Source organism: Bos taurus, chromosome 22 (assembly GCF_002263795.3).
Source record: "Bos taurus isolate L1 Dominette 01449 registration number 42190680 breed Hereford chromosome 22, ARS-UCD2.0, whole genome shotgun sequence".
Classification (NCBI taxonomy): domain Eukaryota; kingdom Metazoa; phylum Chordata; class Mammalia; order Artiodactyla; family Bovidae; genus Bos; species Bos taurus.
Genome location: NC_037349.1, coordinates 25064713 through 25088649, shown reverse-complemented (window position 1 = coordinate 25088649; position 23937 = coordinate 25064713). Strand labels below are relative to the sequence as shown.

Sequence of the window (23937 nt, the reverse complement as noted above, 5' to 3'; positions counted from 1 at the left end):
TAATACCTCCAGCCCTCTTAGCTGATGATCTAGCACAGGAGCTAATTACATCTGAAGCTCTGCCTGAACTCCCTCAGACCTCTGGGAGGCCAGTGATCAGTTTGGCTTTTTTGCTACCATGTGTGAGGACTTTTGTACCAGGCTAGGACTTTCTTTCCAAAAAGGCAGGAAGACTTTTGGATAAAAAGAAATTCTGCTTTGCCTTCTTCTTTGTCCCTTCTCCCCTTCCTCTGGTTTTCCCCTCTCCCTCCATGGTATGACCAGAGTGGTATCCTGAAGAGCTGAAAATGCTTCTGGAGTCAGAATTAGGTAGGAGTCCCTTTCTGGACCTCTTCTAGCTGTTCAGCCTTGGGTAAGTTAATTAACCTTTCTGAACTTTGTGTCATAGTAGCTATATCTCAAGGACACCGTGAAGATTAAATGTTATGGTGTGTATCAAGTTTCAGTAACTGTGAACTATGTCAATAAATAAAAATTTCCTTCCATTGTGCTGGAAAGCCCCTTTCACTGTGCCCCTCCAAGCTTAGTGGATGCATTCAAATTTTTAACTGAAATCCAGTTAAACCCCAGCATTTTTCAGATTAGCTACTTTGATGGTTAAAATGGAATACTTCCTCGCTGCCATTCATGGCTCCTTAGCAAAATCTTCAAATGTTCATTCTGGAAAAAAGATAACCTTGATCTCTCTCTCTCTCTCTCTCTCTCTCTCTCTCTGTCTTTCTCTCTCTCTCTCTCTCTCTCTCACACACACACACACACACACACACATCTGAGTCCATTTCTTCCCACATGCTATCAGTTGAGTTCAGTCACACAATCGTGTCCACCTCTTTGCAACAATAAGGACCACAGCACACCAGGCTTCCCTGTCCATCACCAACTCTTGGAGCCTACTCAAACTCATGTCCATTGAGTCAGTGATGCCATCCAATCATCTCATCCTCTGTCTCCTCTTCTCCTCCCACCTTCAATCTTTCCCAGCATTGGGGTCTTTTCCAATGAGTCAGTTCTTCACATTAGGTCACCAAAGTATTGGAGTTTCAGCTTCAGCATCAGTCCTTCCAATGAATATTCAGAACTGATTTCCTTTAGGATGGACTGGTTGGATCTCCTTGCAGTCCAAGGGACTCTCAGGAGTCTTCTCCAATGCTACATGGTGCATTCTTTATTCACCTGAAGACTGACCTCTTCCAAATACTCCTCTTTTTTCACTTGAGCAACACTTGTAAAATTCATTAATCAAGGAACACAAGTAGCCTTAGTAAATCTCTTTAGAGATTAGAGATTACTGACTAAAAATGTACTGGCGTCGTCCTTCTTGTGGAATAAAAGGCAGGAAAGTGAGCATTTGCCAAAAGGCACAATCCAAGACCAAGAAAAAGCAGAACAGCCTAGGATTTTTCTGGCTACTCACTCACCAGGCCAAGAGGTTTACTTCTGCCTCCAGCTGGGCTGTGTAGCTTTCTGAGCAGAGAGGTGCAATGACCTGCCATCTAACACTCTTGTCAAGTTGGCGAAACATTCTCTATAGTAAAATACAATGTGATGTGGCTGTGCTTGGAATAAAATGCATATGCTTTGAGTTTCAGCCTTTTTTTCTTTCATTAATTCACTGAGCATTTGAGCTGGCCACTGGCTGAGCAGAAAAGGGAGTTCCATACTCAGTCTTTAAGAAAATACATTTTATGACATCATCAGCCATTGAGATGAGAACAGAAAATGAAACCCATTTAAAATTTCTAAACATCCTTCTTTTGTTGATCATTAACAATACACAGTTCCCAATAACATTTATTTAGTACCTAGCATCTTTAAAAAGTTTTAGAGATATTACATCTCTATTTCTCTGACACAGGGGCTGTTGGGAGCTCCATTTCATTCATTTATTTATTTATTTTTGGCCTTGCAGCTGTGGGATCTTAATTTCCTTACCAAGGACTGAACCCGAGCCATGGCAATGAAAGTGCCATCTGCTAACCACTGAACCTCCAGTGAATTACCAGTAGCTCTATTTAAAGTGGTGAGAACTGAGATAGAAAGAAACTATAGAATCTGCCCTGCATCAACAGCTGACACATAGTGGATACCATTATCCACTTGAACTTATACTCTCTGATCCTCAACCTGTGTTCTTGATCATTTTGTTCCATCACCAATTATCTGGTGCATAATTCCTTAGTGGGATGTTTAATCTTTGAATGCCTACTTAAACTTCTTCTTTTCTTTTCAGAAACACTGAAGATCTGCACTCTTCAGTAACCTGACATCTCAGTCTGTCCTATGCTATCAAACTTATATTGCTCCATCCTTCACTTCTGCTTCTCTTTCATTCACCTAGTTTTAACTATAGGGAATGCGCAAATTTAGAAAACAAGATGGACAAGTCATGTTTAGAAATTTTTTTTTTCAGTCATAGCTTACCCTGCTTTTACCATCATTAGTCATAAAAAATGAGTCCATTGATAGAAATTCAAATCCAGTCTTGAATGTATATTATAATAGACCAATTATTTCATAGTTGTTTCCTTGTTCTGTTTATTAAACACTTTTCTCTCTGAAAATCTTGATGCTAAGCCAATAGGAAAAAAATCTTTTAGCCCCCTCCTCACTATTATTCTATATTTTTTTCTTAAAAAAAAACATAAGGAAATGGTTCTCATTAGATTCGTTATTCTCAGAAAACCAAAGAGCAGCTCACTTACTCTCTCCATTTATTTCTGAAGTTTTATAAAAAGCCCTTTATACCAAAAAAGAGAAATTTAACATGGTTTGTAAATGGATTTGACACCAGACTCTCTTAGGGTATCTCTTTACTTCCTGCTTGCATATAACAATTCGAAATTTATGCCCAATATCAAGACTTAGCTATTGCCCCTTTTACAGAATTTGACAGTAGTATTGTGCTTTATTAGGTTATGTCATGCTACTGAGTTGTACTAGGAAACACAGTAATATTGCAAACTCTGTAACTGAAAATGTGGTGGAAATCATCTTGAAAATGATGGTGGAAAATGAAACTGGTCTAAGTAGACATATTTTTGTATGCTACTTAATAAAGACCTGGGAGAATTAATTACAGTACCAAGAATTTCAGCTTATTCAAAACCACCCAAGAAATAAGAAATAGTAACAATTTTGGTGTTCTCCATGAGCAGCCCTCTTCCAAGGGACAAGTTAATAGAGATATAAATTCAGAATCACCTTACTGCAATGTCTTGAGATCCATAAAGAGTATTTTGATTACAAAAGCTGCACATGTTGTATCTGGGAATTCAGCAGAACTAATGCAGAACTAGAGAATTATTCTTGATAATTTTCACCAGTTCCCTTTCACTGGGCAAAGTACCAGCTTCTGGCACAGGAAGATGTTTTTCCGTGGGCAAAAACAAGAACGTGTACCTCCAATGTGGGAGCTGTATCATGAAGGTGAACATGTGCTCCTTGGTCCTGTTTACTTCAGCACCAGCTCTTAATGCTGAGGCTTCTTCAGAGGATTTGCAAAGGGGGAAAACAATATTTGATTGATGGAGACCCAGGAGCAGAGTAAAGGAAATCTTAGAGCTGAAAATCAGATTTTGTGTCCTCAAAGTGATCAAAATTGCTGTTGAGGTGTCGGAAGAGAGAAAATGAGCGCTGGTCTGGGGGCAGATCATACGGTCTGTGTCTTGGATTAGATGCTAGTTAGAGAGGCAGTTAAGTGGTTAAGCAAATGTCCTCTAGAGCAACGATATTTGGAATTAAATTTTATTTCCTTTACTTACAAGCACTGTGAAGTAGGATAGATCCATCAATTTCTGAGTTTCGTAGGCGGAGCTGGAGGGAGGTGGACTTCTTTGCAGAGGAAAATGGGGAGATTTAGTTTTCCATTGCTCTTCAAAAAGAGGACTGTAGTGGGAACATTATAGAAAAGACAGAAAGAATAGAGATAAGTTATAGAAGGAAGGAACTAAATAACTTTTAAGAAGTAAATATCTTATATTGGATTTTAAGGTGTTTGGGTCACATATTACTAAATCAATAAGCTCGACAATAGAGGCACAAAGTGTGGTAATGGTGGCACTCCAAATTTGTGTGTCTGTGTGTGTGTGTTAGCAGGTGTATATATCTGTATGTAGGCCAAGACAAGTGGCTGAGTTCCTGCTTTGCAGGGACAGGTGGATGCAGACAAACCAAGAACACATGTGAAGGGAAAAAAGAAAAGATGCATAGGAGTAAGGATATCAGAAAGGAAAAGTGAAGAAGTCAAAGTGTTAGTCACTCAGACATGTTCAACTCTTTGCAACCCCATGGACTGCAGCCCAGTGGGCTTCTCTGTCCATGAAATTCTCCAGGCAAGAACACTGAAGTGGGTTGCCATTTCCTTCTCCTGGGGTTAGGGCTAGGATTAGGATCTTCTCAACTCAGGGACTGAACCCAGGTCTCCTGCATTGGCAGGCAGATTCTTTACCATCTGAGCCACCAAGGAGCTATTTCTAAAGCCTGACAACACAGCACTCCCCACACCAACCCAAGAATTTGCAGAACTCTTTGGAAAGGCATTGAGCTTTTGTGTTGGTTTGTTTGAGCTTGGAGTGGCAGTTTATGCCAGTTTATATGTTGCAAGGGGCAGGGACATCCCAGTTAACATCTGGAGAGAACAACAGAATAACATGTTGCTTGCGAGAGTGAGTCCTGGAACCAGACTATCTCCTTTTCAGTTCTGCCTTGACAAGTAAAAATTGTGTGGTCTTCAGTCAGTTGCTAATCCACTATGGACCTCAATATTCTCCTTTGTTAAATGCATGTGATATTGGTATCTACATTCCAGGGTCATCATGAAGATTCAAGGAAACTGCTTCACTGAGTGTTTGGTACATAGTAGTTATTCTTGCTGTCTATGGGGTTGCACAGAGTCAGACACGACTGAAGCGACTTAGCAGCAGCAGCAGTTATTCTTGATATATGAAAGAATAAAGGAAAAATAAAGAATATTTAAAACACTGTAACAAAGTCATTCATGCATTGCCAATCAACAAAGATTCAATAAATAGTTTTATTTTTACTTTGAACAACTCAACTACTCTATGTCCTGCTTGAAGCATGGACCTTTTCCTGGTGAAGATTTTTCCTGTCTCTATCTTTTCAGGTGCTGTTCTCTTGATTGGGGTCAACAAACCCTGGGTACCCACAGACTTCCTCTCAGTTATGAGAGTTGGCAAACCACTGGCCTCCTTCTGTGATGGGGGCTGGCACCGCCAAACATATCCTCTGACTGTGATCCTCAGGTCTTGGCAGCCAATACACAGTTTTCTTGCTTTAATTGGGCTGAGATTCATTCCTACATGTGGCAGCTGCAAAGATGTATTCTCCTTACAATTAGGCATTGCAACGCTTAGCATTGCTTGGACTTAATTTTAAGTACGTTTAGGTGGCCCTTTTCCCTCCACTGCACCTTGGTTGCTCCAGGAGAGAGCATATGGCCCAGTAATTCTTTAAAGCTCATTTTATGGGCCATTCTCAGGCACTTCCTGCTGGCCTTTGGAACAGAGCCTTGTTTGTGACTGCATTTTTGCTTATGCTCCTGCCAAATGCTTCCTCCAAAACCAGCAATAAAACCGCAGGATCCGATAAGCCCTGGTCATCAGAATGGCTTAATGAGAGCAACCTCGGCAATTGGGGTCTTTAATAGCAACCAGCACGGCAGGACTTGTGCCTGGAGTACCAGGACAGCCTGGGCAGGTCACCTTTGTGGTTTATGGGAATTTCTCCAAATAATACAAAATTTGAGACCATCTCAGGGAATGATCTCACATTAAGCTATTTTTTTCTTAAGCAAAAAATGGATAGGACAAAAACAGAACAGGGTGGTTCTCTCTGGCTTCTCCTTATAGAAGAATAGATCTGGAGTTTATAAAGGTCTTACAGAGAAAAGAAAATATCACTGGGTTTGTATGGCTACCTTCACTGTACATTGCTTCAAAATAATGTGAATTATATTATGTTGCTGGCTGGCAGAAATGTACTTGAAATACAGGTTGGATACTTAAAACAGATTTTGTTCAAAGTATATTCACATGAAATGTCACTTAAGGTAAAATTAGATCTTGTCTATGATCTCTGTGCTATTAAACAGTTTTAAAATCTGAATTATTAATTAAAACCTGTGAACTAGTACTATTTTAAAATGATTGTGTTTTGATTGCTAACAGAACTTGGGTGGCTTTCAAAAGAAGTTGATTTCCTTTTATGTTAGCTAATAGAAACCCCATTGTAATCATAAAAGGCATGAAGAAATTATGTTACAAGTGGATGTTATTTAAGTGGAAGTTAACACAAAATATATTAAAGTACCCATGGTCTTATCAACAGCGTGTTATAATGGCTTCTGATTAACACTGAAAACATGATTGATGGTAGTGTGAGCATGGAACACTGACAATGGGACACTGAGAGAATGTAATTGAAAGCTTGTTAATTTCATACAATCATTCAATTTCTCTCTACTCCTTTGTGACAGCTTTTGTTTTTATGACCATTAAAAAGTCATGACAATTTAATGAGACCTTTCAATGATAATAGTAATGAGGGGAAAAAAAAAACCATTAAAATTCTCACTTGTTATCACTGCTAGAAATAGAAAAAATCAATATATTAGTTTTTGGTTTTAAATGCAGTTTGTTAGCCTGATTCTTAATGCTGCTGCTGCTAAGTCGCTTCAGTCGTGTCCGACTCTGTGTGACCCCACAGACAGCAGCCCACCAGGCTCCCCCGTCCCTGGGATTCTCCAGGCAAGAACACTGGAGTGGGTTGCCATTTCCTTCTCCACTGCCTGAAAGTGAAAAGTGAAAGTGAAGTCCCTCAGTCATGTCCGACTCTTTGAGTATGTAAAATGATGCAAACAAATCTAGTCAGTAATTGACATTAAGTGTACCAAAATGTTATGGGCTGACAGTTATACTATAGCCAAAGAAGAAAGGGGGGCATATTTGTTTAAAAATCCTCTAGAAGAAATATGCAAGGCACTCTAGTTTCCTGATAGCTCAGTTGGTAAAGAATCCACCTGCAATGCAGGAGACCCTGGTTCAATTCCTGGGTTGGGAAGATCCACTGGAGAAGGGATGGGCTACCCACATCAGTATTCTTGGACTTCCCTTGTGGCTCAGCTGGTAAAGAATGTGCCTGCAATGTGGAAGACCTGGGTTTGATCCTTGGGTTGGGAAGATTTCCTGGAAAAGGGAAAGGCTACCCACTCCAGTATTCTAGCCTAGAGAATTCAATGGACTGCATAGACCATGGGGTCACAAGAATTGGACATGACTGAGAAACTTTAGCTTTCTAGATCCTAAGCAGGTATAAAGCTAATGACTGCTGAAGATGAAAGGAAAGAGATTTAGTTGGGAAGAAGCAGACTATATCTTGGACAAATATTTTCATTATTAAAAGTAGAGCATACATATGTATGTATATATATGTATCAGTTCAGTTCAGTTCAGTTCAGTCGCTCAGTCATGTCTGACTCTTTGCGACCCCATGAATTGCAGCACACCAGGCCTCCCTGTCCATCACCAGTTTCTGGAGTTCACTCAGACTCATGTCCATCAAGTCAGTAATGCCATCCAGCCATCTCATCCTCTGTCGTCCCCTTCTCCTCCCGCCCCCAATCCCTCCCAGCATCAGAGTCTTTTCCAGTGAGCCACCTCTTCGCATGAGGTGGCCAAAGTACTGGAGTTTCAGCTTCAGCATCATTCCTTCCAAAGAAATCCCAGGGCTGATCTCCTTCAGAATGGACTGGTTGGATCTCCTTGCAGTCCAAGGGACTCTCAAGAGTCTTCTCCAACACCACAGTTCAAAAGCATCAATTCTTTGGCACTCAGCCTTCTTCACAGTCCAACTCTCACATCCATATGTGACCACAGGAAAAACCATAGCCTTGACTAGATGGACCTTTGTTGGCAAAGTAATGTCTCTGCTTTTTAAAATGCTATCTAGATTGGTCATACTTTCCTTCCAATGAGTAAGTGTCTTTTAATTTCATGGCTGCAGTCACCATCTGCAGTGATTTTGGAGCCCCCAAAAATAAAGTCTGATACTATTTCCACTGTTTCCCCATCTATTTGCCATGAAGTGATGGGACCAGATGCCATGATCTTAGTTTTCTGAATGTTGAGCTTTAAGCCAACTTTTTCCCTCTCCACTTTCACTTTCATCAAGAGGCTTTTGAGTTCCTCTTCACTTTCTGCCATAAGGCTGGTGTCATCTGCATATCTGAGGTTATTGATATTTCCCTGGCAATCTTGATTCTAGCTTGTGCTTCTTCCAGCCTAGCATTTCTCATGATGTAACTCTGCATATAAGTTAAATAAGCAGGGTGACAATATACAGCCTTGACGTACTCCTTTTCCTATTTGGAACCAGTCTGTTGTTCCATGTCCAGTTTTAACTGTTCTTTCTTGACCTGCATACAGATTTTTCAGGAGGCAGGTCAGGTGGTCTGGTATTCCCATCTCTTTCAGAATTTTCCACAGTTTATTGTGATCCACACAGTCAAAGGCTTTGGCATAGTCAATAAAGCAGAAATAGATGTTTTTCTGGAACTCTCTTGCTTTTTCCATGACCCAGCGGATGTTGGCAATTTGATCTCTGGTTCCTCTGCCTTTTCTAAAACCAGCTTGAACATCAGGAAGTTCATGGTTCACGTATTGCTGAAGCCTGGCTTGGAGAATTTTGAGCATTACTTTACTAGCGTGTGAGATGAGTGCAATTGTGTGGTAGTTTGAGCATTCTTTGGCATTGCCTTTCTTTGGGATTGGAATGAAAACTGACCTTTTCCAGTCCTGTGGCCACTGCTGAGTTTTCCAAATTTGCTGCAGATTGAGTCAGCACTTTCACAGCATCATCTTTCAGGATTTGAAATACATATATATGCTCTACTTTTAATAATGAAAATATTTGTCCAAGATATAGTCTACTTCTTCCCAACTAAATCTCTACATATATACATATATATGAAATTACATATATACATTACATCAGTTCAGTTCAGTTGCTCAGTCGTGTCTGACTCTCTGTGACTCCATGGACCACAACATGCCAGACTTCCCTGTCCATCGACAACTCCCCATCCAACCATCTTATCCTCTGTCATCCACTTTTCCCACCTTCAATCTTTCCCAGCATCAGAGTCTTTTCCAGTGAGTCAGTTCTTCACATCAGGTGGCCAACGTATTGGAGTTTCAGCTTCAACATCAGTCCTTCCAATGAATATTTAGGACTGATCTCCTTTAGGGTTGACTGGTTGGATCTCCTTGTGTCCAAGGGAGTCTCAAGAGTCCTCTCCAACACCACAGTTCAAAAGGATCAATCCTTTGGTGGTCAGCTTTATAGTCCAACTCTCACATCCATACATGACTACTGCAAAAAACACAGTTTTGACTAGATGAACCTTTGTTGGCAAAGCAATGTCTCTGCTTTTTAATATACTATCTAGATTGGTCATAGTTTTTCTTCCAGGGAGCAAGAGTCTTTTAATTTTGTGACTGCAGTCACCATCTGCAGTGATTTTGGAGCCCCCCAAAATAAAAACTGTCACTGTTCCCACTGTTTCCCCATCTATTTGCCATGAAGAGATGGGATTGGATGACTTGATCTTTGTTTTCTGAATGTTGTTTTAAGCCATCAATAGGTTCTTTAATTCTTCTTCACCTTCTGCCATAAGCGTGGTGTCATCTGCATATCTGAGGTCATTGATATTTCTCCCAGCAATCTTGATTCCAGGTTGTGCTTCATCCAGACCGGCATCTCACATGATGTATTCTGCATATAAATTAAATAAGCAGGGTGACAATATACAGCCTTGATGTACTCCTTTCCCTATTTGGAACCAGTCTGTTGTTCCATGTCCAGTTCTAACTGTCAGGAGGCAGGTCAGGTGGTCTGGCATTCCCATTTCTTGAAGAATTTTCCACAGTTTGTTGTGATCCACACAGTCAAAGGCTTTGGCATAGTCAATAAAGCAGAAATAGATGTTTTTCTGGAACTCTCTTGCTTTTTCCATGATCCAGCGGATGTTGGCAATTTGATCTCTGGTTCCTCTGCCTTTTCTAAAACCAGCTTGAACATCAGGAGGTTCATGGTTCACGTATTGCTGAAGCCTGGCTTGGAGAATTTTGAGTATTACTTTACTAGCGTGTGAGATGAGTGCAATTGTGTGGTAGATGTTTTTATTGGAGGAGGCAATGGCACCCCACTCCAGTACTCTTGCCTGGAAAATCCCATGGACGGAGGAGCCTGGTGGGCTGTAGTCCATGGGATCGCTAAGAGTCGGACACGACTGAATGACTTCACTTTCACTTTTCACTTTCAGGCATTGGAGAAGGAAATGGCAACCCACTCCAGTGTCCTTGCCTGGAGAATCCCAGGGATGGGGGAGCCTGTTGGGCTGCCGTCTATGGGGTGGCACAGAGTCGGACACGACTGAAGCAACTTAGCAGCAGCAGCAGCAGCAGATGTTTTTATGGAACTCTTTTGCTTTTTTGATGATCCAGCAGATGTTGACAATTTGATCTCTGGTTCCTCTGCCTTTTCTAAATCCAGCTTGAACATCTGGAAGTTCACAGTTCACATACTATTGAAGACTGGCCTGAAGAATTTTGAGCATTACTTTACTAGCATGTGAGATGATTGTAACTGTGCAGTAGTTTGAACATTCTTTAGCATTGCCTTTCTTTGGGATTGGAATGAAAACTGACATTTTCCAGTCCCATGGCCACTGCTGAGTTTTCCAAATTTGCTGGCATATAGAGTGCAGCACTTGCACAGCATCATCTTTTAGGATTTGAAACAGCTTAACTGGAATTCCATCACTTCCACTTGTTTTGCCACAGTTCTGGTTCAGTCTCTACAGGGTCTCTGGGTCCTGGTACCCACAAGGTTAGTTTGAGACCTCTGAGTATCTCTGGTGGGTAAGGGGTTTGATTCCAAATGCGATTTCATCCCTGCTACTGCCTTGCTGGGGCTTCTTCTTTGCCCTTGTACATGGGTTATTTTTTTTGGTGGGATCCAACATTTTCCACTCAATGGTTGTTCAATAGTGAGTTGTAATTTTGGAGTTCTTGCAGCAGATGAGTGCACATCCTTCTACTCTGCCATCTTACACATGTCCTTCACTATATATATATATCGGAGAAGGCAATGGCACCCCGCTCCAGTACTCTTGCCTGGAAAATCCCATGGATGGAGGAGCCTGGTAGGCTGCAGTCCATGGGGTCGCTGAGGGTCGGACACGACTGAGCGACTTCGCTTTTACTTTTCACTTTCATGCATTGGAGAAGGAAATGGCAACCCACTCCAGTGTTCTTGCCTGGAGAATCCCAGGGACGGGGAAGCCTGGTGGGCTGCCGTCTATGGGGTTGCACAGAGTCGGACACGACTGAAGTGACTTAGCATAGCATAGCATATATATATATATATATATATATATATATATATATATATGAAATTTACATATCAGGTCTAGTGATTTATTTTTTTTAATTGTCATTCATGAAAAGGAAGCAAAGTGCACAAAAAGAATACTCATTTGGGAAATAATACTTGGAGAGATAAAGAGTATGAGAAATACCATATATTTCTCACACCATTGGCCATCTAGATGGTATTAACACTTGGTGTGTAGATGGAGAACAACAAATTTTTTTGGATATTTCTTCTCAAACATAATAGGTGAAAGTTAAATGTGAGTTTCAACTTTTTCTATTCAGCTGCAAAAGATGTCTGGAAAAGTATCTTTGGTTAGAAAAGTGTAATATTTACTCTATAAACCTATAAACTTATTACTGTGAAAGAAAGGGCAGTAGATTTTGGTAGACAATTAGCAGTCTCTACAACAATTATTACAACATGTAAATCATATTTGTATGTATGTGTGTGTATATATATATATATGTTTTGTTATATGTTTTGTAATTGGTCTTCTACTTTTACCTTTAGTGAATATAATAAGAGCAAAGTCTATGTCTGCTTTATTTACTAATACATCGTTTACCCTTAATACCCTTCCTATCTTTTAGTAGGTATTCAATACAAATTTGTTAAATCACTGACTGACTGACTGAATGAATGAATACAAGTGATTTTCCAGGCAAAGAAACTAAGGTTCAGACAAGTTATACAGTTTAGCCCTTTCTAGAGGCTGCTGCTAAGTCGCTTCAGTTGTGTCCGACTCTAGAGGCTGGGTGACCATTTTCTAGGAATGTTGAATGATTTATAACTCAGATGGATAGCTTAATAAGACAGTTAGTAAGCTCTCTTCCAACACTGAATGTCTATGATTCTTCGGTGTTGTAGGAAATTACAACACTCCAAACAGGACCACGAAGCTGCTTTGTGAAGGAGTAGATCAAGAGAAATTAGAAGATTTACCTTTTTTCTTGGTTCAGTCACCTATTATTCTTTCCCTCACAACATTCCAAGCTAAGCTCTCACAGGCTTCATCCCCATATCAAAATGGTTACCATTAATCTAAAATGCTAGAAGATTGCAGCAAACTTGCCACATACCTCTTTTAAATCATGCCTTCCTTGGGCAGAAAAGTAAATATGTGCTGTGTTTAAAAGATTTCCTGTTGAGCTTCAGGCTGCCTGGGAGAATAAAACAGATAGTGAGTTATGTTAATAAATGTCTTTATCATATATTCTGCATAGTTGTACTAAAATAAAAAAAGGAAAGACAAAATTTTGAGAGGTAAAACCAGTGTACATCAATTGATTATCAACTAAATCTTTTGGCCGGACAAGTGTGAGTGTTCATTGCTGTTGCCAGTTTTTTCTTCTTAAAATTTTGTTCTGCAAAGCAATTAGTTCTAAATCTGCTTTTCTGTTTTTCAAGATATCGAAGACTTTGAAACGAAAACAAGAAGCACAGTGTCTGTCCGAGAAGGTCAAGGCGTGGTGCTTCTCTGTGGTCCACCGCCACACTTTGGAGGTATGGTTACTTTCGGTCACACCATTAATTCGGCCACTCAGGGGATAAAGTAGGCATAGTAGTCCTTAGTGCCAGTGGTAGCCCTCCATCAAATCTAAGGGACTATGAAAGTTTTTCTGGCTCATCCTGCTGCATCAAGTCCTAATCCAAGTCTTTTCTTCTAAAAACATATTTAATCACTCACTCAACAGATATGTCCTTAAAGAGACGCAGTATGGCCCTGTACACACGTGTGAGCGTTGGGGCTTTGCAGTGAAATGATCACAGCTGTAATCTGTGGTTAACCTACATGGCAAAGAATGATTTGTTTAACCTTTTTAGGCTCAATTTACTCAGCTGTAAAGTAGAGATACTAACTGATGCCTATACTATAGGACAGTCACGAGTGTTAAATGAGCTAATGAAACTGTGAAAAGTGAAGTTGCTCAGTCGTGTCCGACTCTTTGCAACATGTGTCCAACTCATTCCTCCATCCATAAAATTTTCCAGGCAAGAGTACTGGAGTGGGTTTCCATTCCCTTCTCCAGGGGTTCTTCCTGACCCAGGGATCAAACCCTGGTCTCCCGCATTACGGGCAGATGCTTTTACCGTCTGAGCCACCAGGGAAGCCCAAGCTAATGAATGTAAACCAATTAATTTAACAGCCAGGTTTTTATTTTAAAAAGAAAGCTAGGACTGTTATTTTATTTTAATTATTGGGTTCCATGGAGAAGCAAATTTCAACAGCTGTTCTGGAAACCTCATGCTAACTATTGGAAGAGGAAAGTTGCCCCTTTAATTGGAAGAAAATGTTACGGGACACCAAATCAGGTTATCTCCTGATGATGGTGAAAATCAAGCAGTAAATGCTATTCTCTGCTTTGGAAGAATCTGGATTAACTGGTGAACTATCCAGTTGCCAGGGATCTAAAGCACCCACTGATTCTCACCCCACTGGTTTGCAATTTCTTAAAATCTGGAGAGTTTGGTACAATTTGGTAGATTCTCAGCCAGCTGTGATCCTGGAGGAAGTCAGTGTAAAAATAGCCATAAAGTCATTTCAGTTAGTACGATCCGATATCATACTATGTTATAAAAGTGAAAGCCTCTTAGTCGTGTCCTACTCTTTGCGACCTCATGGAGGATACAGCCCTTGGAATTCTCCAGGCCAGAATACTGGAGTGGGTAGCCTTTCCTGTGTCCAGGGAATCTTCACAACACAGACATCCAACCCAGGTCTCCCACATTGCAGGAGGATTCTTCCAGCTGAGCCACAAGGGGAGCCCAAGAATACTGGAGTGGGTAGCCTATCTCTTCTCCAGGGGATCTTCCCGACCCAGAAATTGAACCAGGGTCTCCTGCATTGCAGATGGATCCTTTACCAACTGAGCTATGAGGGGAAAGCCACACCATGTTATAGTTCAGTTCAGTTCAGTTGCTCAGTCGTGTCTGACTCTTTGCAACCCCATGGACTGCAGCATGCCAGGCTTCCCTGTCCATTACCAACTCCCGAGGCCTGCTCAAACTCATGTCCATCAAGTCAGTGATGCCATCCAAACATTTCGCCCTCTGTCCTCCCCTTCTCCTCCTGCCTTCAATTTTTCTCAGCATCAGGGTCTTTTCCAAGGAGTCAATTCTTAGCATCAGGTGGCTAAAGCATTGGAATTTCAGCTTTAGCATTAGTCCTTCCAATGAATATTCAGGACTGATTTCCTTTACGATGGACTAGTTGGATCTTCTTGCAGTCAAGGGACTCTCAAGAGTCTTCTCCAACACCACAGTTTAAAAGCATCAACTCTTCGGTGCTCAGCTTTCTAGTCCAACTCTCACATCCATACATGACTACTAGAAAAATCATAGCTTTGACTAGACAGACCTTTGTTGACAAAGTAATATCTCTGCTTTTTAATATGCTATCTAGGTTGGTCATAGCTTTTCTTCCAAGGAGCAAGCATCTTTTAATTTCATGGCTGTAGTCACCATCAGCAGTGATTTTGGAGCCCCAAATCACTATATGATAATAAAGTATGTCACTGTTTCCATTGTTTCCCCATCTATTTGCCATGAAGTGATGGGACCAGATGCCATGATCGTAGTTTTTTGAAGTAATGTTATAGTTAATTTAATAATAATAGCAAGTACTTACACAGTACAGATCTAAATACTTTATATGTTTTAGATTTTTAATTCTGTAGAACTACTAGTCGAGGGAGATACTATGATGTTTCTTGTTTTATGGATGAGAATACTAAGATACAGAGAGGGTAAGTAAATGGTCCAGTGTCATGAATCTTGTAATCATGAAGCCAGACATCAAATCCATGCAGTCTGGGTCCCAGACCCTGGATAGATCCTAACCACCAATGTCTCTTATAATTGATTTCCACTTTAGAACACGAGGATTTTTGGAAACAGATGGACAAATTTTAAGAAATAAGTGAAAACAACTTTTCTTCTAATATTAAAACAAATATTATTTATGATCCTTCACAAACTTGAAGTTATTTTTGCCATTACTTTCAGTGTCATACAGTCTTGTGAAATGCTAACACAAAAAGAAAAAAAAAACATACAAACCCTAATTGGAAGTTAGAAATATTTTTATTCAATATTATTACAGAGTGGTATGTCACTTTGCTCACTAGCAATATTAGGGAAGAGTTACAATACTTTCAACGTTACCTGATAAAATGATATTATTCCAGAGCACACAAAAATTTGATAGTGCTTATTTTTTAACAATTAAAAAAGAAGTGAAAGTGAAGTCGCTCAGTCGTGTCCAACTCTTTGCGACCCCATGGACTGTAGCCTGCCAGGCTCCTCCATCCATTGGATTCTCCAGGCAAGACTAATGGAGTGGGTTGCCATTTCCATCTCCAGGAGATCTTCCCGACACAGAGATCGAACCTGAGTCTCCCGCACTGCAGGCAGACTCTTTACCATCTGAGCCACCAGGGGCTCCATTTTTTAACATTAGGAAGGTTATTTTCCAGTACCATAATCTAAGACAAATCATGCAAATCGTGTTTGTTTGTACTGTCGGTCTATGTCATTTTATACTCTGACATTGGTCAAAGAGACTTGACAGAATCATAGACTAGTTTCAACTTTGTTTGAAAAAGTTCAACTTTTTCAACTAGTTTCAACTTTTTTACTCTAAATAGGAACAGCAGACATGTAAAATATTTCTAAATGAATGTCATTATATTTTTAAAAGGCAGTAAAGTAGGAGAAGATTTCCCTGGTCACCTTGTCACCTACCAGTGAAGAAGTATTTGTTGATCTTTTTTTTTTTTTTTTTTAATTTTAATTGGAGGCTAATTACATTACAATATTGTGGTGGGTTTTGCCGTACATTCACATGAATCAGCCATGGGTGTACATGTGTTCCCCATCCTGACCCTCCTTCCTACCCCCGTCCCCATCCCATCCCTCAGGGTCATTCCAGTGCACCAGCCCTGAGCGCCCTGCCTCATGCATCAAACTTTTCAAGTATGTAAAACTTTCATTTTAACAGTGCCTGTTTAATGTCATGAAATTAACTCACAGATATACAAAACCTACCTGAAATTAAGTCTGTTATAACTGAATAATGAGTACCTGTTGCATACAAATTATGACAAATTTGACTGATACCGAATTCTGTTTTGCAATATATAATGCTCTAGCAGGATTCCAAAGGCATTTATCAATATTGACTTCATCCAGGTATTATAAGGATTTTCTTCTAAGAGCCATGGCTTTCTCATATCTACAATGACAGGAATGCTGGAATACTATTCATTTTTCCTTCATATCTCTCTCAGATCAAAACTGAGGGGATTATTGACACCATTTGCCTCAATTATACAAAGAATTATTAATTCTTTAAAGTATTAATAGAGTAATTGATTCATTAAATGTTAATAATGGCAATAATAACTACCAGTTGTTGAATTGTTACCCTCAGCAAGCACTATAAGGCTTTCCATTTATTTTCTCATTCCCAGTATTCCAATAATTAAGAATAATAATTTTAAAATAAGAACACTGAGACTCAGACTAAATCAATTTTTAATTAGTAAATAAAGACAAGATTCCAACCCAGAACTTTCTGACTTCAAAAATTGCCGGTGGATAAACTCTGTGGTTAATTCTTCAACCTCAATTTATTTATTAGTTTCAAGAATCTTACACCTCCAAGTTTGCTAAAAGCCCTAAGAGTGTCTTTACATCATTAAAACAATTCATTTTTCTTTTTTCCTCACCTTTTTGTGAGGGTGAATTGTGCAAAGAAAAACCTCAAGAAAGAAAAGGAATGTATTTGTCAGATAAGCTTTAAATTGCATTAGTGGACAGCTAGTTGAAAGTGGGCCAACTCTACATACAGACATTGTCTATCTTTGTCTGTAATTTTCTTGTATTTTATATATATATAAATATAATATATAATATATATTATACTGTATTTTATAAATATATAAATAATAATAATATATATTGTTATTTATATATAAAACAATAAATATATTGTATTTTTATTATATATATAATATATATATATTATATATATATATAATTCTAAGCTCATTCAGGTGGTTGGGTGAATTCATTTCCTTAGAGTTGTAGGCCTAAGGTCCCCATGTCCTTTCTGGTCAGCTGTCAAGGGCCACTCTCATTTTATAGAAGCTGCCCACACTTCTTGCCACAGGCCTCTACATTTTCAAAACCAGCAACAGCGAATCTCCTGTGCATCAGTTCCCTGTAATAATTCAAATCTCTCTAACCCTATCCAGTCCCAGAAAGGGCTCATCTGAATAGGTCAGCACCATCAAAGATAAAGCCACTTTTCCAAGTCAAGTGTGCCATCTATTCTAACATAATCATGAGGGCTCACCATATTCATAAATCCCATCATACTCAGATGGTGGGCAAGGGTCAGTGGGGGGTATTTTAGAATTCTGTCAGCCATAATTCACTTTCCTTCCTTTATTTCCATCTCTCTAAAGGCTCCATATTTGCCTGCACACCTGGCAGTCATAAAGACATGCCCTAGAAGTATACCAACTGGGACAGACAGAGTCAGCAGGGCAAGATGGAGTAAATGTTGGCAAGGCCAAATTTATTCTTATATCCAGTATGTGAATAGCAAAGACTCGCTGTAAATGTTAATAAAGCTTCTCATAGAGAAAGGTGCTATAGACTCCATAGTTCTAGAAGGCCATATGAGCTGAAATTCTCATATCATTTTTTGGAAAATTTGGTTCTGTTGTATGTGTACCTGGTATGTATGGTCTATGTACCTAGTCCACAGCAGTGAGTCCCTCAAGGTGTTCAGTAACAAGTGAAAAATCATATTAAATGTGAAATCAGAACGTCCTGAATTCTTCATGCTTTCTCTCTAATGTGTTCACAAAAAACTTGCATTTTTTTTCTTAACAAGGCCTGTCAAATATATTTCAGTCTGTTTTATATATTGTTTTTAAAAAAACTTTGGGACAGTAAGAAAAATATCAACTAGGCTGAACACTAGACATTTACCCAACAAAGAATAACTCAGGACCCAAACTAACAAACAAACAAAAGAAAGTGTGTAAATGGATTTCCCATGAAAATAATTGGTCACGACTCAATGAAACAGTAGAATAATCAGCATAAGCCAAACCGAAGCAATGCTGTTATATGGATGTCCTTTCTTTCAAATAAATGACAGGATATCTCAGTAGACATTCTTATGGACAATTTTTAAGGCAACAACAAATGCAGACCCAGGAAGGGAGGATTTACAGATAAAGTTTATTTTAGCAGAAAGGTACCCACAGTGGAAAAGAAGAGAAGCCTAGGCAATAATACCAGAACACAAAATTGGCACGTTCTGCTGTATCTCTTAGAAATGTGATTTTTGGAAACACAACGGGAACCATTTGCTTTACTCTGTGGAGAGAAGCGTATTTTCTTCCATAATTCTACTTCCTTAGCAGAGATAAGCTCCTTGAATGTGACTGAATATATGCCAGAAGAGACGGACTCATTCTTCCTTTCTGTTCTCCTAAAATATGACTTCAAAATACTTCAGAGAAATGTCAGTTATAATGAAGGTGTGGTGGAAAGAACACACTGGATTGAAACATTTAATTCCTCATTAGACCTCATTTTCCTTTCTCCTAAACTCTCTCGCTGGTAGTCTATGACTTCATTTATCTTCACACAATATTTAAAAATCTCTTCCATTATCTGCTATATGTTTTATCCTTAATTTGGATATACACTTCAGAAAAATACAATTCTCTTACTTAGCTTCTTGGTTCTTGGCAGAACTAAAATTTGGATACTCAACTAAATAAAACCCTTTTCTTTCCTCCACAATGTCTTTAGAGAATTCTAAGGTCATTCCTAGAAACACAGATTCATGTGACAAAAAATGGCAATATAACATTTATTTTACTTATTCATATGGGGGAGGGGGTCACAGCTTTGGAATGGCCTTTGAACTGCTATGCAGAAAGGTCTTTACCTCTTGAGATCTCACTCAGCTCAAGGGTGAGCTTTTGTTAACATCCTTCATCACCTGTAACAAAGATTCTGCACAAGTCAGTTTGCAACAGGACTGAAAATGGAGTTTCCTCTGAATTTTTAAAATGAACATAAAACTCTTGAAGCAAAAGCTATTGCATGAATCTGAAAATAAGCAGTCAATAGATCTTCATGAATGCAGTGAATGAGTCTGGCCTCACATGAAATTTTGTTTAAAAATGACAGGGTATAGAAATGATGCATGTTGTCTAAAATAATTAAAATCACCTTCACTGTGAAATCACAGTTTTATCATATTGAAAGTAAAGCAACATTCTTTCTCTTTATTTTCTGGATATAAAACTCTCAATCCTGGGCTCATAAAAATCGTAGGTTTAAAATTTGTTTTAGAGGAAATGTTCCATTCTTTCCTCAGATACAACTTTTAGGTTTGTTGAACAATTGGATTTATGCCAGTAGTTAGGAACATCTATGTCTGTAGTAGAAAGATAACAGTACTGTTTGAGCCCAGCACCTGTATTTGCGTCAATAAAAATATTGACGATTCAAACTAAATTGAAAATCATTCTCAGCAAAGTCTCAAAATTGTGTTCAAGAATAAAGAGGACAATCATATTGTCCTATTGAGAAAACATGCTAAATTTTCATATCTTCTTCCTACCAGTTAGTTTTTTTGTTGTTTTTGTTTTTGCTACTTCTAAATATATCACAATGGTGAAGGTAGGTCAAATTGGCAGTGGCAATATTCCTTGTGAATGTTGCTTGAGTGGGTAAAATGTTTAGGTAAATATGCCCAACAGTTTCCTGTTGGCATAATAATAGTGATAATAACCATCATTATTGAACTTCTACCATATATTCACTCAAGGAATATTTATTATGTACTTACTAAGGGCCACTCATTTTACTGAGGTTTAGGGATATGGTGGAGAACAAAGCAACAAAGTCCTTCACTCCATGAATCTTACAGTAAAAATTATAATAGAAAATATAAGTATGGCCAATGATGATAAAAGCGTGGGAGAAAAATAAAGAGCATAGGGAGTGAATGGGGATGTCTTCTACTAAGAGACCAAAGAAGCCTTCACTGACATTTGAGAAAAGAACTAGAGGAATGGGTGAGACACTGAGAAAAGCAGTTTGGGGAGTAGGAGCAGCACGCACAAAGGTCTTGGGTAGGACTGTGTCCCACATGATGGAAGAACAGGAATGAGGCGTGTGTGGCTGAAGAAAGCTGAGCAAACAGGAGGGTAGATGAAGATGTAGGCACTACTCTCAAGATGTTTTGCAGCCTTTGGATTTTCCTTTGAGTGAAATTAAAATGCACTACATGATAGTCAGCATACAACCACTTAAAAAGCGATTACAGTGATTCAGGTTAGAGTTAATAGTGACTCAAGCCAGGATGAGAGCAGTGGGCAGGTGGAAAGTAGCCATATTCAGGATAAATTTAGAGCGTATAGCTGCAATAACTTCCTGAAAGATTAAATGTAGATTTTAAGATAAAGACATGTGTAAAAGATAACTCCAAACTGAGCAGTTGGAAGAATGAAGTTCCATGTACAGGGATAAGGTCAATAAAGGGGGAGCAGGTTTTGGGGTGAGGGAAATCAGGGATTTGTTTTAAGACGTGTTAACTTACAAATGTCTAACTTCAGACCAAAAACTTCCAATAGGCAGCTGAACTGATATGTGTAGGCAGAAAGTTCTGGTCTGAAGAACTAAATTTGGAAGTCATCTTATGTAAATAGTATTTAACACCACACAGTTGGAAATGTATGAGTACCTACTATACACTGGGAGTTTGGGTTTCCCTGGTGATTCAGACAGTAAAGAATCCGCCTGCAATACAAGTGACCCAGGTTTGATCCCTGGGTCATTAAGATTCCCTGGAGAAGGAATAGCTACCCTGTCCAGTATTCTTGCCTTGAGAATTCCATGGGGAGAGAAGCCTGGAAGGCTTACAGGCCCTGAGGTCACATAGAGTTGGACACGACTGAGTGATTAATAATTTCACTTTCATACACTGAGAGCTCAGCTCAGCCTTTGGTATACCCCAGCTCATGTAATACTTTCAAGAAAAATTTCTCCAATTTAAAATAGAGCAACTGTGTTAAAGAGGTTAGTGCTAACTTGGCCAAGATTGTGTGTCTGGAATTCAAAGGATTGTATCTAAATATCACTGCAGTTTTTCCCCTGCCTAATTTTGTCTGGCATAATCTGACCACAGTTCAGTTCAGTTCAGTTACTCAGTCGTGTCCGACTCTTTGCGACCCCAAGAATCGCAGCATGCCAGGCTTCCCTGTCCATCACCGACTCCCAGAATTTACTCAAACGCATTTCCACTGAGTCAGTGATGTCATCCAGCCATCTCATCCTCTGTCGTCCCCTTCTCCTTCTGCCTTCAATCTTTCCCAGCATCAGGGTCTTTTCAAATGAGTCAGTTCTTCACATCAGGTGGCCAAATACAGCCTATTACCACTTATTTAACCCAGCGTTTCTCAATATTGGTACTATTGACAACTTAGGACAAGATATTTCTTTTCACAAGGCTTATCCTGTGCATTGTTAAGATATTAATGGCATCCTTGGCCTGTACCCACTTGATGTGAGTAGCACTCACTCTCCACTTGTAAGAATGAGAAAATGGCTCTGCTGCTGCTGCTTCTAAGTCGCTTCAGTTGTGTCCGACTCTTGTGACCCCAGAGATGACAGCCCACCAGGCTCCCCCATCCCTGGGATTCTCCAGGCAAGAACACTGGAGTGGGTTGCCATTTCCTTCTCCAATGCATGAAAATGAAAAGTGAAAGTGAAGTCGCTCAGTCATGTCCAACTTTTAGCGACCCCATGGACTGAAGCCTACCAAGCTCCTCTGCCCATGGGATTTTCCAGGCAAGAGTACTGGAGTGGGGTGCCATTGCCTCCTTTAGAAAATGGCTCTAGACACTGACAAATATCCCTAGATGATCAAACTCACCTCTGGTGGAGATCCACTGGTATTGCCCAGGTCTTACGTTCACTATTTTAAGCTCACCCATGGAGGATGGAAACTGAGGAGGAAACAAGTCTAGTCCTTCTGTATTTTGCCCCATGACTCACCGTGGCTTCCTTAGAATTGGAGCATACCTTGAAATTTATTCAGAAGTTGCCTGGGTTTTCATTCCTTCTTCAGGAAGGATTTACCAGTACCAAAGCTGTCCTAGGATTCATTGGAAGCTAGTAACCATAGGAACTCAGAGGGCCTTTACTTAGTGGCTGTCTGTCCTGGAGAAGAAAATGGCAATCCACTCCAATACTCTTGCCTGGGAAATCTCATGGACAGAGGACCCTGGCAGGCTACAGTCCATGGAATCACAAAAGAGTTGGACATGACTGAGCAACTAAACATTAACAACAAATCCTAGAAACTCAGAGGGCCTTTACTTAGTGGTTGTTTGTAGGGCACAAAGGCAATCATCTCCATGATTCCAAACAGGAGGTGTTGTAAATCTAAAGGCATCTAATAAAGTCTAGGTGGTCAAGCAGTAATTGTGGAACAAATGGGAACTCAACTAGGAGTGATTATAAAGGTGTTGGGCCAGTTTTCTGGCTTGCATCATAAACTTGCTCAGCACCAATATCAATGACTTCAACCCAGAAAAGAAATTCTTCTTCTTGGATTAGGTCTTTACCACTGAGCTAGCATAACCATGATTTACCACCTAAGAGCCAGTCACATTTAACCCTGGAGCACTACACAAGGTTTGCAGTAAAGTACACTCATATCGGAATATTCCAAAGGGGGGATTTATCCACTAAATCTGAGCACTGTGCTTCAGATTCTTTATTCTGCTCATTTATTTTCTACCTCAAGAAACATGCTACCAATTTTGAGACCCTTTCTATAGCGCCAGTAGAAGTTCTCAGTGTCGGTGTTTATTTTTACGGGTTTCTTTCCCATGAGATGCTTCCCCTCTAATAAAAATTACATCCCATATAATGGGTATACTTGCATGTATCTTTGTGTTTGTATTTTCAATATCAGAGTACAAGATATAGGGCTATAAAAGATGTCAAAACATAATCAGGCTCTGGGGAAAATAGGATTTTTTGTATGCTTGGCAGAGCAGCCGATGGTATTCAATTGCTTACTGCAGATCTTCCATTTCTAATAATAATAAAATTATAGAGGATGGTGTCAGTGTGAAACTACAGACAATGGCTCAGTGAAGACCAATTATCCTTCAGTTCTAATGTTCATGCTGAATCATCACAGGGAAAATACATCACAATCATTAATAACAGATAAATGTCATAGATGGTGGAGAAAATATTTAAAAATTCAGTGATTTCAACTTAAGTGGCTCATGAATTATACATTTAATTAAGAAAAGCCAAATGGGAAGGATTTTAAACTTCCAATTTGCAAGGTATTTTTCTTCTTTCCCCATTAAAAAATATACAAATTAAGCACAGCAGTGGCTGATGATGGGAAAAAAAAAAAAA

At 39.4% G+C, this 23937-nt stretch overlaps 1 protein-coding gene across 1 annotated transcript in view; it reads left to right on the top strand.

The window, feature by feature from the left end:
- CNTN6 (contactin 6) overlaps positions 1–23937 on the top strand; it is a 320429-nt gene that overhangs the window by 175145 nt on the left and 121347 nt on the right. Inside the window, exon 5 of the mRNA NM_001191459.2 lies at positions 12865–12960. Within this exon, the coding sequence (NP_001178388.1) occupies positions 12865–12960 (96 nt within the window). The remainder of the gene's footprint in view (positions 1–12864; positions 12961–23937) is intronic.